Source organism: Panulirus ornatus, chromosome 18 (genome assembly GCF_036320965.1).
Source record: "Panulirus ornatus isolate Po-2019 chromosome 18, ASM3632096v1, whole genome shotgun sequence".
NCBI lineage: Eukaryota > Metazoa > Arthropoda > Malacostraca > Decapoda > Palinuridae > Panulirus > Panulirus ornatus.
The window spans coordinates 35,687,360-35,704,019 of record NC_092241.1 but is presented as its reverse complement, the minus strand read 5'-3'; the positions used below and the strand labels follow the sequence as shown (position 1 = coordinate 35,704,019).

At 43.0% G+C, this 16,660-nt stretch overlaps 2 protein-coding genes across 13 annotated transcripts in view; one reads left to right on the top strand and one right to left on the bottom strand.

Moving 5' to 3' along the window:
- Positions 1-11,074, top strand: part of LOC139755029 (uncharacterized) — a 99,277-nt gene extending 88,203 nt beyond the window's left edge. Inside the window, exon 6 of the mRNA XM_071672984.1 lies at positions 10,235-11,074. Within this exon, the coding sequence (XP_071529085.1) occupies positions 10,235-10,329 (95 nt within the window). The 3' untranslated portion in view covers positions 10,330-11,074. The remainder of the gene's footprint in view (positions 1-10,234) is intronic.
- The window catches only part of LOC139755028 (paired box protein Pax-2-A-like), a 231,974-nt gene that overhangs the window by 18,328 nt on the left and 196,986 nt on the right, over positions 1-16,660 (bottom strand). The gene's annotated exons all lie outside the window — the stretch shown is intronic.

Genomic DNA, 16,660 nt, shown 5'->3' with positions numbered 1-16,660 from the left:
GCAACCACAGCCACTATAAACAGCTGCCACAGTGTTCCCAAGGCAGCCGCCATCAGTGCCAGCCCGGCCACAGAGCCTGCCTGGGGACGCTAATCTATTCTCTTTGATAATTAACTGGATGGCGGGAGATGATCTAATTCTGAAAGGCAATAAAAAGTTTCCTTCAACTTCAGGGGTGAGGGGCGGGGGGTCCAGCAGAAAGAATAGTGGGAGATTTCCGACAGCTGGTCCCAAGTTTAGAAAATTATGTTTATGTAAGGAAAAGCTGTCAGGAGAAGAGGTAGAGCATTCTGATCTCCTGTGTCTGGTAACTTAAGGATATGACATTGTTCTATGTAATATATATCGCGTACATTTGCGTAAACAGAAATTACCAGCCTCCACCTGCATGAGGTTACGCCGAGAGTGGAAAGTCACCTTTGGCGAGGCTGTATCACTCGGAATATATTATCGTCAAAGTACTGCTCACTCCAAATGAGTCCATTGTTTCCCTGCTACTGGAAGTAGCGTATCCTTGGAGCTGCAGTACCCTTTCCTAGGAAGTGGATATGGGGTAGTTGTAAACAGATACAATTCAGTCCATTCCAGGCGTCCCTGCCTGAAGCAACTTTGTCAAATACAAGCGAGTCTTCCTCGATCTTCCGTTCCCTTGACTTGCAAAGTTTCGATGATAGTAAAGATAAAGACCAACATAATTCTCAGAGCGTGTTTCAAACGCTTCACACATTTTCTCATTAGTGACTGTAACCTTCCTACCACTTCATTGCGTCCGCCACTTACGAAATAACTTCTTAGTGAAGGCTTTGCTCAGGAAATACCCTCCGGCGATCCTAAAGGAGAGAGCGAGAAGTATTGAGCTCCACCTGGCTATATTCAGAATCATTTTCCCCAGTGAGCGGGACGAGTGAAGATACCCTCTCCTCACCACCACTCATTCATTTTCCATGGATACATTCTTATGTACGAGACTCTCACCCTCGTCCTCCTCCATAGTTCCATGCCAAGATGATTATCGTTATTGCTCGAATTTGTTCATCCCTGTCTCCTTACTCTACTCCCAGTCTGGCCATTCGCAACCCCTTTATGCCTCTAGCTCCCTCTCTCCCTTTTAACTATCAGCCTCTCCCAGCTCCCCTGTCTCTCCTCCTGTGTTCCTCCGGCTCTAACAGTTTCCCTCCCTCCCTTCCCCCCTGTCTTGCTGACATAGGGCTCATATTGTCAAGAAACATATTGTGCGCCGTTCCAATGGCTGCTCGACCTCAATGCGCCGCCTCACTAGTGACATCTATCGGCAGGGGACGGAACTCTGAGAAACAATAAACAAGGAGGGGCACGCGGGCATAAACAGAAATCCAAAGGTTCCCAAGCTATCTACTGCGCCAGTGGTCGTATGTCTCCTCCTATGGGTATTATCACAGTACCGACCAAAATATGTAGCTATTTCTCGATTTACCTATCTTTCCTGTACACCTGAAGTGTGCACAGAGTGATGTGTGTTGGTGCGTATGATACTGAGTATCCTCACCATGACTTTATTTTCTCACTGAAAATTTGGTTAGGATTACGTTAGTGCACTGTAAACTACCGTAGTGAGTATATACCGTTTCTGCACGGCAAAATATGCCGTGGAGATATACCGTTTAATAATCGCCGGATGAACAATATTCAGGGATTTCATGTCTGAAAAGTACCTCCATCTATTCAAACTTTTTCATAAGAAATGAACTTGATGACTGTAAGCAGATAATGCAGGCTAACACTATATCTTAAGTAAAGCTACAGCTTTATCACATGTAATGTTCTTTGAGATTAGAATCCTTATAATGTGTGTTTGCCAAAGTAGCAGCGTCAGAGTCTACAGTGTTAAAATCTCTCCAATCGATTAACATGGGGGCAGAGCAGAGATGGTAGGCAGCAGAGAAGCGACCCTCGCTCTCCATATAAAGGTCGATTATGACACTGTACAATCGGTCTAATAAAGCCGGTAGGGGGTAGAGTGGCTGATGGAGAGAGGGAGGAAAGTCATGAGGGTGGAGGGAAGGATAGGGTGGAGGAGGGAACGCCGGAGAGGAGAGAGAACGGCAGGGATAACAGGAGGCGAAAACCTAGAATTGGTTGGTGTAAAAGGATAATGAAATGAGAGCCATGCCTTAGTGTAGACTGGTGATGAAACCATCGAAATGCCCTTCGTTAAAAGAACACAGAAGGGGAGGAAAGAGTCCTTTAGTGATGCAGTATAGGAATGATAATGAAAAAAAGGCGGAAAATAGCAAAGATATAGCAAGGAAAATGGGAAATTTCTAGGAAGAACGAGAGCAGAGTAAGGAAAATGAAGGCCATTGAATGCCAGTGGGAAGGGAGGCTGGGTCTTACATCAGGAGGTCACCAGAGGGAGTTGGCAGCCGACGCTTGAGGCATCTTATGGCACAGGGGATAGAGTTAACGTTACTGGAGGACGAGAAGAGTGGAAGGACGGTAGAGGGGTGGGAGGGAGAATTTACGTGCGCGAAAGACAGGGGTGGATGTTGTCCAGCCATGTTGCCCCAGCACGCATGGCTGCCAGGCCTCTCGTGCACCCTGTATCCATCTAAAGATGGGCTTTGCGTCCAGCCTTCCTTCACTCCTCTACCATTTCCCCTCACAGTCAGCCACGACATATAATTATCGTTACATGCAAAAGCGTAATGTTTTTTGTCATTATCATGATTATGATAAGAGGGAAGACGAGCAACAACGTTAATGAAGATAAAAGCGAACCTTACATTAATATCAGTAACTGCAGACAAAGAATCAGCCACAGCAATTGCAGTAGCAATATCAGGAGTAACGGTAGCGTAAGTTCTACGAGTAGAAACCATAGTAACAGCGGTATCAATAAAGAAATATAAGTAAGAGGCATATTAGTCACTGTGTTCGTAGTAGTAGCCTAAGTCATAGGAGCAGCATTACCAGTGGCACGAATATCTCCAGTGTCACCTATGAAACAGTCGATGACCGAATTCTACTTTCGTCATTGAATACTTCTCAGACCCGGAGGCCTTGAGCACTACCCGCAGTCGTTTTCCTTCGCAATAAAACCCGTCATCTCCTTCCATTACGATGGGCTTCACTGGTTTAGTGTCCTTGCTTTATGCCTCCTGCACACCGTTCCTACGGCATACGTCATGTGATTCTCAAGAGTGTCACTTTCCCATAGACGAATTCTTGCGGAATCACTTCGTGTTCTTTCCTTCCTAAGTCAATTACCATTCATACAGTAAGAAAAAACTCTTTTCTCTTTTTGTCTAACTGTTTTCTGTTGGCTCCTTGTCTAAGCTTTCTTCACCCCCCCCCCCCCCCTCATCCTTCCTCCATAAACCCAAAGGAGTTGAGATTCTCCGTCAGATAAGAGGAGCTTTATGGGGTGAAAGAAAGACGAGGAAGAGCCATCATCAAGATTAAACATACATGGCTCTCTCCGTTCCTGGATCAACAGATCGCTCGGTCTGAGACAAGTCACCTTCGGAGTATTCCTCCATACTAACAATACTGAAGGTGTATTTCTCTCTTTATTAGATCAAAACTCTAAATTGGGCTGCACGGGAAAGTTAACCTTTACTGTCTCTGTCAGCCTGTGGAGTCTAGATTGGGAATCCTAAAGATACAGAGATTGTTTCACACTGAAAATGCTTGAGGCCGTGAATAAAGGTGGCATAGCTGTAACAACATTCGAGAGCATGTACAAGTTGTCATGGCTGGGAGGATTGTGAGAGAAATTAACACTGAACGCACAAGGTCAGAGGCGATAGAAATGCCTGTGAAAGGAAAACAGAATTTCATGTGTAGAGGAGATTAAGGAACCGCAGCTGGTTATGCGATGTCGATGCGAGACGCTTGTTGGAAAATGAGTGGTTTGAGAGGACTGCCGGCACTACAGACACTGTGGATCCAAGATTGAAAAATTAGAAATGACTACAATAGTCGCATATGTCTCATGCAATAGTAAGGGAAAAGTTAAGAATGCATCTTATGTAGAGCATGAAAAAGCAAATTTAAGGAAGGAGGTTAAAGATGGTTCCCCATTCAGATGGAAATATGAATGAATAGGGAGAGAGAAGCTAAAGAAGTGATGGTAAAGAAATATATATGTAGAATGACGATAGTAAAATGAGATGCCCCATATGCACAATAGACAAATAAATAAATAAAAGAAAAAGTGAAAAATAAGAAAGAAAAAATGATATACGTACATTAAAGAAAAACTGATGAGTGTCAAGCTGTTTTAGAAAGATGGAAATAGTTGCAAAAAGATGTGTGATGAAGGTCAAAATGTTTTGGATAGATGTAAACAACTGAAAAAAAAAGTGAGTATGTACGACGCAAACATTGTAGGTTAATTTGCAAGTGAAGGTGCATTGCGTGGCTAGTAATGACACGAAATATCTAAGGGTTGATACGGGGCCGACCCGAAGGTAAGAAGAATGCAAAACAGGTATGCAGCTTAAGAAGAGAAAAACAATGGATGTGGATTGTTTTGTAAAAGAGGGAGGGAAAAATGTAAGTGAAACCGCATTTCGATAAATATGCAAATTTTTCAGGACAATACAGATTTAAGGCAGTAAGTCGACCTGATGACGTGTAGAGGATGGCAATGAATTCAACGCGATATGCAAGAGCAAAGTCTTCGTTTCTAAGACAGATGATCTCAAAACGTAATACTAGCCTGAAATAGATGGTTATAAGCTGTAGGGAAGTTTAAGTGATGATTTGGAAGGACTGAACTGAGAAACCTGAGGTCGGTATATTGAAGATCGTCATGAATGGGGGGGGGGGGGGGTGATATTATAAAGCGGTCTGTCAGGCGTCTGCATGATGGAGTATTTGCAAAAACCCATAACTGAAGTTGAGGTAAAAATAGAACTAGACGAGATGGATGCCCTACAAGAACAAGAACGGGTAGAATTAGGGATACAGATGTGAAAAGTGATATACGTATAATGGGAACGAATCATTCAAAGTAAGAAGGGATGAAAATCCCTAGAAATGCTATGGGTATCGAAACCTTATGGTGTTTGAGAGTTGATGAGGAATATTCATGACAGTATGACTGGAGGGAAACTAGAGTGCAGGCGTTACGACAAAAGGCAGTCAGCGAACGTACGAAGGCTGGAGTATCTTTGAAGGGGATCCCAAAGTGAATAAATCTTAAGACATTCTTCGGGTAAGGGTGGCATTGCGTAGGAGAACGTTAAAGTAACTCATCTTGGTGAGCAAAGAGAATAATCAAGAGAATCAAATTATACATGTGGAAGATTGTATTCAGATCAGCACGCCAGATATAACAGTATACGCACTTAACACGCGTCTCATCTGATTCATGAACAGATGGAGATGATAAACAGAGATATTACCTAGATACCTCAGCGTATCATATTCAAGCGTACTGTTGACATTAACATCACGAAAATTAAAACGCAGATACAGAAGCACGCAAAGAAACACGTGTGTAATTACCTTTTTGTAATTACTTTTAATGTAAGTGGAGGGAGTTTTACATTCGTGGGAACCCATCTCTTGAACCGTCGTCTCTTTATCATACGACTACAACTTCTTAACCCTTTGTTGTGTAGATGTAATTACTATTGTATGTCACAGGAAGAGAGTTTTACACTCGTTTTGTCCCGTCTTTTAACAGTGCATATATATATATACCATGTTTCTCTCTTTCTCTGTCTCTCTGTGTGTATGTGTGATTACCTCTTTGTATGGTACGGGAAGAAAGATCCAAGCTCTTGGAACCTCATCTCTTGAGTATTCTTTGCTATCATACAACTTCTTAAACTTTTGAATGCTATTCGCATTCACAGTTTCCTCACTCACTTTGCTGCATTCTTTCACTACTCTTATACTTTATAAGTACTTCTTTCCATCTTTTCTCACAAGTCCTCTGCTTCATTTTATGTTATGGCTTTCGGCTGTTCAACTCCTACATCTCTCGAAGAACCGTTAAGTCATACCATCATTAGACTAGTTAAGTCAACCGTACTCCTCACTACCTTGGTGGACAGATTTATAATGTGAATCCCTTCACTTTAGCTCAGCTCTCATGATTCTTATACCATTTCAGTAGCCCTTCTCTGGACCTCACTTAGTTTCTGAGTGCGATCACAAAACTTGAGAAACATTTTCTAGTTTTCTTATCCAAAGACGTAGATTCGATTCTGCCTTTGCCCAGCAGACAGTTTGTCCTCGAAAACGAAGTTCCGGCGACAGGTTAACGTACAATTAAGTCTCCTTACTTAGTTCCTCTTACACACGACCCAGCTTATTTCCTGCTATGTCGAGCCTCTCTTTCACTGTGGTCTCCCCATCACTTTGCATTTACTCGGGTTGAATTTCATCAACCACGTAGGAGGCCAATTTTGTAGTGTGTGTGTGTGTGTGTGTGTGTGTGGATGTATGTATGTATGTATGTATGTGTGTGTGTGTGTGTGTGTGTGGTGTGTATGTTTGTGGTTGTGTGTGTGTGTGTGTGTTTTCTGTATGCATATAGGCAAGTGTTATTTACCGTTATTTTTTTTATGCTCTCCGAGTATCTGTTTTTCTCTTCAAATTTTAGATCAACATTTCTGCCGTCGTCAGCTCGCTCGAGATGACGACACGACGACTGGCAGAGGCTGATGTAATCTCCCCCTCACAGCCTCGCCTCTCCATCATTTCCTCTGATACGTCTCGTAAAAAGTGATATAAAATTTATAAGTAAATTCACTTTTACTTTCTTTTCATCTACAAATGATATTTCGAGATATGCTTTGCTCATCAGCTGAACATTTTCGAGAAAAAGGATATATCACGAAGGATTTTCACATCTTGCCGATGAAATATTACACAGGCGGGTTGAGGCGAACAGTCGTGAGGAGCGATACAGTGTGCACGTCTCACCGTAGTGATGGCAAGATCAGTGTATGTACGGCAGTCTTACAGCGAGGTTTCATGTCTCCCTCAGGGGCCTCCATTCTACCCTTCAGTATTAAAAGATGAAAGAGAAAAAAATCATCTGTGATATACTAAGGAAATTACACAACATTCCTTATCGTAGGATGAATGATTAACAAGCTCCACGCGCGCGCGAACACGCACACACAGTGGACGAAAGCTGGAGGTGGCGGAGGGTGCGAGAATAAGAAGGAAATACGAGCGACCATTGGACGAGCTCCGGAAGACACGAGGAGGGAGAAGCGGTCAGAGAGAGAGAGAGAGAGGCTGCTGACATCTTCATCCTCACTCCCTACAACTTCATCTTCCTACCAGACCTCTCACACGCCTTCCTAGCAATGCTCCTCTCTCTCTCTCTCTCTCTCTCTCTCTCTCTCTCTCTCTCTCTCTCTCTCTCTCTATCTGATTTGTAAGTGAAGACTAAGACATTCCTATGATAACTGGTGTTTAACATTACCATTACAAATCTACTTTCATTCATACATAAGGAAGATCGTTCCTTAGTTTGCACGGGTCTTACTCAGACTTCCTCTTTTCTCAGGCTCGAGCACCTCTCGTGCCTTTCTGAAACGATGCATCCATTCAGCTGAATCAGAAGTAACGGGTGAGGTCTAGTCTTAAGTCCTGCTAATGTCCATTTACCCACATCCCTTCATGGTATGTTTCCTTTCATCTCGGACACGGTGCCGACCATTCCCGGTCATACACACCACGCACTCTCTCAAGATGATCTATAAGGGCTCCATTGTAGACCACTGTCTCATTGCGTGCGTAAAACATATATATATATATATATATATATATATATATATATATATATATATATATATATATATATATATATAAGGTAGCATGGTCGGAATATATGTATATTGCAAGAGGTCACAGTGGTGCGCCTGATCTAGTATTTGCTGATATATAGGGGATGAGAGGGCCTGGGTAGCCTGTTGTTGTTTGCTGATGTTACAGCACTGGTGGTAGATTCGAGAGAGAAACTGCAGTAGTTAGTGACTGAGTCTGGTAATGTGCAAAAGGAGGAAGTTGAGAGTAAGTGTGAATAAAAGCAACGTTATTAGGTTTAGAAGGGTTAAGCGACATTTTCGTTGGGGGGTTGAATCAGAATGATGAAAAATTGGAGGAAGTGAAGTGTTTTAGATCCCTGGGAGCGGACATGGCAGCGAATGGATCCGTGGAAGCGGAAGTGAGTCATGGCTCGCGTGAAAGGGCGAAGGTTTTGAGAGCGCTGAAGAATGTGTGGAAAAAGATATCATTATCTGGCAGGGCAGTATGATATGAGGTGTGGCAATAAAAAAGTGTGGTTGAGAGAGCTGAAGAATGTGCGCTGAAATGTTTGAGCACATGGAGAAAATAAGTGAGGAAAGGTTAACAAAGGGAATAAATGTGTCAGAAGTGGAGAAAACAAGGAGAACGGGCAGAATGGTGGAATAAAAAAAAATTTGAGCGGTCAGGGCCTCAACATGCAACATGCAAGGAGTACACGGGATAGAGTGAATCAAACAATGTGGTATACTGGGGTCGACGTGTTGTCAGTGGACTTAACCAGGGTAAACCATGGAAAACTGTGTAGGGCATAGTTGTGGAGAGGGAACTGTGGTTTTAGAGGACTGCACATGACAGTAAGATAATAGATGTGAGCGGATGCGGCCTTTCTTCGTCTGTTCCTGATGCTACCTTGGTAAAGAGAGAAACGGTGATCAAGCTTAAAAGAAAATATATACTACCACATCCCTCTCTTACCCCTATCATTTCTTATTACATCAAATCTCACAGTCGGTGCATTCACATTGCACCAGCGGTTTAAAAAACCCTGGAAGTCAAGTGCAGCACCTTAATGGTGATGATGAAGTCCCAAACAGGTTGTCCACCTGCCACACCGCGCACCCTGCCTTAGTACATCCATCAACTCCAGGCTCTTAACTATAAAGTTCCCGTCATTTTGTATTTCCTGCTTATGAAATTCCTCTTTTAGGATTCATTTTCCTGTAGGATCGCTTTCATGCTTTGAGCACAATCGGATTCTTGCTTTTTCTTCCCTGAAGGGTTCCTTTCCAGTAGGATCGTCGTCTTGAAACACTCCGTTTTCACAAGATATCCTTCCAGCAAGGTTCCCCTCGTACTGACAAACAAGATTCAAGTACAGGCTGTCTTTGCTTTCCACAATTCATCGGTTACCATCCAGGAAGTTTACGGGTAGAAAATTTCAGTGATCCAAAGGCCAGCAAATTTTCATGCCATTAGCTATTGCATGTAATTCCTTATACATGAGATGAATTATGTGGCATTTTCAGGTCCCACTCAGTAAATGAGCGCCCTCTTGATGATATCTGTAAGAAATAGTGTCATACATGTGCCACGTCTGATCACCTTCCATTTCCGTATTTCCTCTGTTTTCTCCCATCGCCAGCCTATCCCTCTCCCCTCTCAAAGCCTTCCCTTCTAACCCCCTCCTCCCCTACCCTCATGTCTCCCAGCGACCCCCTTCCTCCGCCCACCCTCGGGCCCCAAGAGCCATTATCCTCTGTTCATTTTTGGTGGAGTGACCAGTGAGACCATCAAGAAATAATTAATTGCTTGTTACTGGAGAACTGCATACGGTCGTCATGATGGATGGAGCGTAGGTGGGGAGGGGGAGAATGTCAGTCAGGGGAGGGGGTTGGGGGATATTGATGGGGTGGAGGTCTAGTCGGGGAGCTAATGTGTAAGGGGAGGTAGTGTGGAAGGGTAGGTGGTATGGACGGTCAGGGGGGGTTCTTTGTGCCCAACGGGGGGTGGTGTGAGGGGTAACGTAGTTTCGAACGGGAAAAAAGGATGAAAAGGAACTGTAGTTCAGGAGAAGACAACATGGAATACTGTTATTAAGTGGGTGGTAGTGTGAAGAGGAAAATGAATTGCCACAGATAAGTAAAAAGGAATAAGAAACAGAGAAGTGGGTAGGTTCAGCACTGTGGGAGGGAAGTTGTCGTCGAGGGGTGGGGATACATGCTGAAGGAGCGATGGTGTGGAGGAGGTGGCTTGCGAGGAGGGAGGATATGATGTGAAAGAAGAGCTTGCGTGGGAGGGAATGAATGGAGGGGATGTGAAAAGAAATATTAATTGACCGAGGTAAATAGTATCCGTGTCATTAAAAGCGATCATTAACCGGTTATGATATAATTTTCTTATTTTCATCATTATGATTATGATCATTATCAGTATTATCATTATACACCCATGGACCCCTTTTATGGGCCGCCTTCAGCTTTAAGACCGCACTCAATGAAGGAACAAGGAAGTAATGGATTCCTTTGGAGCGAGACGATCCTCGACGAGTCTGCAGTCCTCACCGTTCATTAACGACGATACAGAGACGCCCAAGACGTTTCTCAACGTGTAATCACTTGCAGGTCCGGTAATATACCAATGGATATGTATAACGTTGTATGTAACGTTGTATGATTACCCTCGGCCGCTCAGTATAATAAAGATGAAGCTGTTAGCCCACTTCCCTGAGCCGCATCTCGGCTAGTCATCAACAAGTCGTCTGAGCTTACGCTTCTACTGTCAGTTCGATATTCTGGGTTGTTCGACGAACTTCCTCCTCCGATATTACAGCCTTTAGCCTGAGGCTAAATTTTGTTCATATTTTTTAAATAAATATGGAGACTACAGCGTTTACTCGTACCTTTCTGTTAATTGGTATGGTAACATAATTTTGTCATGTGTTTCAGAAAGGTATATTCTTAATGGTACGATAGTTTAATCATTTGGTTTTTGAGTGGTATCAAGACTAGCAATGACAGGGGTGAGTCTCGACGTCAAGATATTTTTCCTCTGTACAACAAAACAGAGAAAATATTTCATGTAAAAAAAAAAATGTTCGTCATCTTATTTCTGTTTACCTCGCTTTTGCCGATGTGCCTTCCATACTGGACATATGATTCAATATACCTTTTGTTTCCTTGCAGTAATTAGTAAATTTTCGTAAGAAGTAGATATCCAGAAGTGTCAGCATGATAGATACGGTAACTGAGCACTTTAGAGTGTGTCTGGGACATCATAGAACCATACTGGTCATGTAGTTGGTGGTGAACAATAGGTCTCATGTTTTATCAGTGTAATATTAATTAAAACTTTTTTCTTAGGGTTGGTGTATTTTCTTAACGTTTCAGGCCTTGAGGACTTGAATACTCATGAACTTTTCTATGTCCGGTCATAAGAATGGAAGGAAAAAAGAGAAAAAAGCAGTACAAAAGAACCACTGGCAGTTAGTTAATAGCGGTAATGATCAGTCAAGAGCGCCATGGGAGCCCTTAAGCCATGGCTTCAGTAAAACTTTCGTGGTGTTTCTGACCGTGACGCATTCACAGGCAGCCCAGGGTTGAGCGTATGGGTCCGAATCCTGGCTACGGCAGTCGGTCCACAGTTCATCCACCCCAAGGAGATGGTCACTGATATATGTACGTGGCTTAGGCTAAGGAATATATATATATATATATATATATATATATATATATATATATATATATATATATATATATATATATATATATATATATATACGAATAGTGTATATGAACGCGCACCTTCATAAAACATACAAACCTCCAACAGCCAGGATCGAACCTGGGACCCCTTGTGCAAGAGGCAGGCATGCTAACCGCTAGGCTAAGGGACTGTATAATAGGAAACAACTATTCGAAATACTAACTACTCGAATACCCTTCGTCTCACAATGGTGAGCAACGGGGTCTATCGGTTGGTTCCGAACAGAACACATAGCCAGCTGATAGCGTTTTACCGAACCTAACTGTACAACGCGGAGTTATATGAATACGAATAAAGCGCACCTTCATAGAACATTGTGAGACGAAGGGTATTCGAGTACTTAGTATTTCGAATAGTTGTTTCCTATTATACAGTCCCTTAGCCTAGCGGTTAGCATGCCTGCCTCTTGCACAAGGGGTCCCAAGTTCGATCCTGGCTGTTGGAAGTTTGTATGTTGTATGAAGGTGCGCGTTCATATACACTTTATTCGTATTCATATAACTCCGCGTTGTACAGTTAGGTTCGGTAAAACGCTATCAGCTGGCTATGTGTTCTGTTCGGAAACAACCGATAGACCCCGTTGCTCACCATTGTGAGACGAAGGGTATTCGAGTACTTAGTATTTCGAATAGTTGTTCCTATTATACAGTCCCTTAGCCTAGCGGTTAGCATGCCTGCCTCTTGCACAAAGGGTCCCAGGTTCGATCCTGGCTGTTGGAGGTTTGTATGATATATATATATATATATATATATATATATATATATATATATATATATATATTTATTATACTTTGTCGCTGTCTCCCGCGTTTGCGAGGTAGCGCAAGGAAACAGACGAAAGAAATGGCCCCCCCCCATACACATGTATATACATACGTCCACACACGCAAATATACATACCTACACAGCTTTCCATGGTTTACCCCAGACGCTTCACATGCCTTGATTCAATCCACTGACAGCACGTCAACCCCGGTATACCCGGTATACCCCGGTATATATATATATATATATATATATATATATATATATATATATATATATATATATATATAATGTCGTCAATGAGATGGCCTTGGTTGGGGCCTCAGTTGCCTGTGCCGTTTCAACTGACATAAAATAAAATAGACATCAAACGACCCAATTAGTCCGCATGACTGCCAAGTTTACCGTGAGCACTCTTTTTCCTGTAGGCTTGCGAGAGGCTAATAACTTTCTTACGTTTAAGATCTAAATCTAATAACAGAGGTAAAGGTAATGTGGCGTGCACCATAACACACCTGCTAGAAGTGACTAAACGTCCTAAACTCATAAGTGTGAAGGAAAAAATTTAGGGGAAGTGCACTTAACCTCATTACATCTTCAATAAACGAAAACGTGCAGAATCACAGCACAGGGCTGGTGATAAACGTCCACTGCATGGAGCATCAACTTGTTGCACATATGCTCACAATATGATCTTGGCTGTATTGCAGACAGGATGTTCATGCGTATGGGAGTCTTGCTCAAGTAACAGACCACACTCTTTAGGTCAGGTCGGTCCGTACAATGCACTGCTCGCAGCGGCGTACCGCGCCCGCTGGGTCAAGCACGTCCCCGAGGACGGTCTCAGTACGGCTCACCTTTTCTGATTCTGGAAAGAGACGGACTCCCTCCCTCTCTGGCCAAGAAAGCCTCCGGTTTTATAAGCGGCACTGCAAGTGGTCTCTACGCCGATCTGGGACTAACTGATCCAACACTGACCTCGTCTCTGTCCTACGTAATGCGGGTTGCCATTTGTTGTTAATACCAAGGCAATTAGTTCAGTTTCCCCAGTTAATTAATTGCTTTACCAATTCACTCCATCACTTTTCACGCTCGATTCATTTTCGGTGTGTCTTTAATGGTCACCTTCTCACTGTATTTTCTTCCTTCAACATCGTGAATATAACATTTTACTGCTTGCATAACCTTCCAGGGGGACTTGCTATGGCCAATGCCATGTCTCGTGAGTTTTAACACTTCAGCTCTTGCTATAAACTTCGTTACAATGTTGATACAAACAACGAAAGAAGTTAATCACTAAGGTACTTCTATCATTCTTACAACCTGTCATTTTGCCCATTCTTAGCTAAACAATTCTTAGACAGTATCCTTAACAGGCGCATCTGTCGACACGATGACCATGTGTTATGAAGACTCCTGAGGCGAGCGAGAAAGCCCTCTGCCGCCAGTGGTGGTTTTGAACGCTTCGACTCTGCCGTAATAGTTCCTGCTTCAGTAAACCAGATCCTTCCTTCCCACGTATTAAATTCTTAAATGTAGCGGTTAGCGTTCCTGACCTCGACGCATTCACGGGCCGCATAGGGTCAAGCGCATAGGTTCAAATCTCAGCTGTTCATCCACCCGCTAGGGGTTGGTCGATAAAATGAGTACCTGGCTCAGGCTATGGTATATATATAGCGTTAATAGGATGGCTTTGATGAGGGTCTCACCTGTCTGTCGTTTCAGCTAAAAAAAAAAAAAAAAAGATGACTACCCATTATTCCTACTGGAATGTCGAATAAAACTGAATAGACTTGACAACCTTTTTAATACTCTCAACTGTTCTCACTTCTGTTTGGTTCCGATCAACAGCTTTCATGCTTACACAAGGAGTGACTGAGGTCACCCTAAAGTTTACACACACACAAGCTCCCCATCTCCCAAACTATTATGATATATATATATATATTCATTTCTTATTATACTTAGTCGTTGTCTCCCGCATTCGCGAAGTAGCGCAAGGAAACAGACGAAAGAATGGCCCAACCCACCCACATGCACATGTATATACATAAACGCCCACACACGCACATATACACGCCTATACATTTCAACGTAGACATACATATACATAAACATATATACACATGTACATATTCATACTTGCTGCTTTCATCCATTCCCGTCGGCACCCCGCCACACATGAAAAACAGCAACCCCCCCCCCTTACCCCCCGCCCCCACCGCACGCGCGAGGTAGCGCTAAGATAGCAAAGACCGACATTCGTTCACACTCAGTCTCTAGTTGTCATGTGTAATGCACTTAAACCACAGCTCCCTTTCCACATCCAGGCCCCACAGAACTTTCCATGGTTTACCCCAGACGCTTCACATGCCCTGGTTCAATCCATTGACAGCACGTCGACCCCAGTATACCACATCCTTCCAATTCACTCTATTCCTCACACGCCTTTCACCCTCCTGTATGTTCAGGCCCCGATCGCTCAAACTCTTTTTCCCTCCATCCTTCCACCTCCAATTTGGTCTCCCACTTCTCGTTCCCTCCACCTCTGACACATATATCCTCTTTGTCAATCTTTCCTCACTTATTCTCTCCGTGTGACGAAACCATTTCAATACACCCTCTTCTGCTCTCTCAACCACACTCTCTTTATTACCACACATCTCTCTTACCCTTTCATTACTTACTCGATCAACCACCTTACACCACATATTGTCCTCTAACACTTCATTTCCAACACATCCATCCTCCTCCACACATCCCTATTTTTAGCCTCGCAACCATATAACATTGTTGGAACCACTATTCCTTCAAACATACCCATTTTTGCTCTCCGAGATAACGTTCTCGCCTTCCACACCTTCTTCAATGCTCCACACATTCTTCAATGCTCCCAGAACCTTCGCCCCCTCCCCCAACGTGTGACTCGCTTCTCCATGGTTCCATCCGCTGCTAAATCCACTACCAGATATCTAGAACTTTTCACTTTCTCCAACCCTACGCACTTTATTTACCTCCTTCCAAAATGTCTTTTTTTCTCCCTGAAATTTAATGATACTCTCTCTCCCCAACCTCGCTCTCACCAACACAGCACGGCCTAAGATCCATCTTCCCCACCACCACACCACAAATGACCCTCACAAAACATATTTTAGATGGCTTCGACAATTTACATTTTCGTCCCGCAAAATATCAATGACAGTAGATGTCAGCAAAGCACTTGACTCTCTCCCCGAAACCTCACAGAAGAGACACTTCACACCACCCTTCGATACAAGACGAAAAGTGGTTGACCAACCGTGGCCCACCGACATGCCAGTCACTTACAACGGCATCACATACAAAACCCTTAACCTCTCAGTGGAGTTCCCCAGGAAGCTGTCCTTTCTCCGACCCTATTCAGTCTCTCCCTATATGACCTCCCAGTACCTCCAGAAAACCTCTAGATTTTCTATTTTCTGAGCAAGATTCATTTAGTTAGCTCTCAATTTTTTTCCTAAGGCCGGGAATAAATTTGGCATCTTGCCTCTGTGCTCTCTCCTTTGTCTGTCCGTCTCTTCTTAAGTAGTGTGAACAAAAATGAACGCAATGTTCAAAATGGGGATGCACCAGTTGAGTTGTAAAGAGCGAGGGTAATTTCCCGAGACTTAAAGACCAAGGTCGATCCTGCAAATCTAAAAATTTTATTCGTACTTTTTCTGCTGCTATGCGCTACCTGCATGACTTTAGGCCACCGGAGATTATCAAACCCAAGGTATTTTCCTTTTTGACCTTTCGTGGCTCAACAGAAGTCATAATGTAGCTTGCCTTTTCATTTTGACTACTTATATGTAAGACTTTGCACTTATCACTACTAAAACTCATTAGCCATCTGTTAGCCCAGTCCATCAGTTCGTCTATGTCAGTTGTAAAGGATCAGTTTCTGTTCTATATTTATTTCCCACCTTTCGTATCATCCGTGAAGCCCATCATCGCTATCGTTAATAGTAATATGAGAAATAAAACAGTTCTCAAGACTGATCCCTGCAGCACACCTCTTGTTACTTCTAACCATTCTTAGGTTTGACCGTTAATCACTTCTCTTTATTTACGGCCGGTTAGCCAATTTCCTAACTCTCGAAGTACGTTATCTATACCATGTGACTTAACTTTTGTTAGTAATCGTTGATGAGGAACTTTATCGAATACTTCTGAAAATCTAAATAGATAATATCAAGTGCTTTACTTTCACCATACATAATGATTATTTCATAAGGGAAATCAAGCAACTTTGTCAAACACGAGCGATTTCGTCGAAAACCATGTCGAGAATCATTTATTGTAGTTAACCCTTAAGTTGCCAACGGCCAAACAGTAATCATGTGACGCAGAAGCT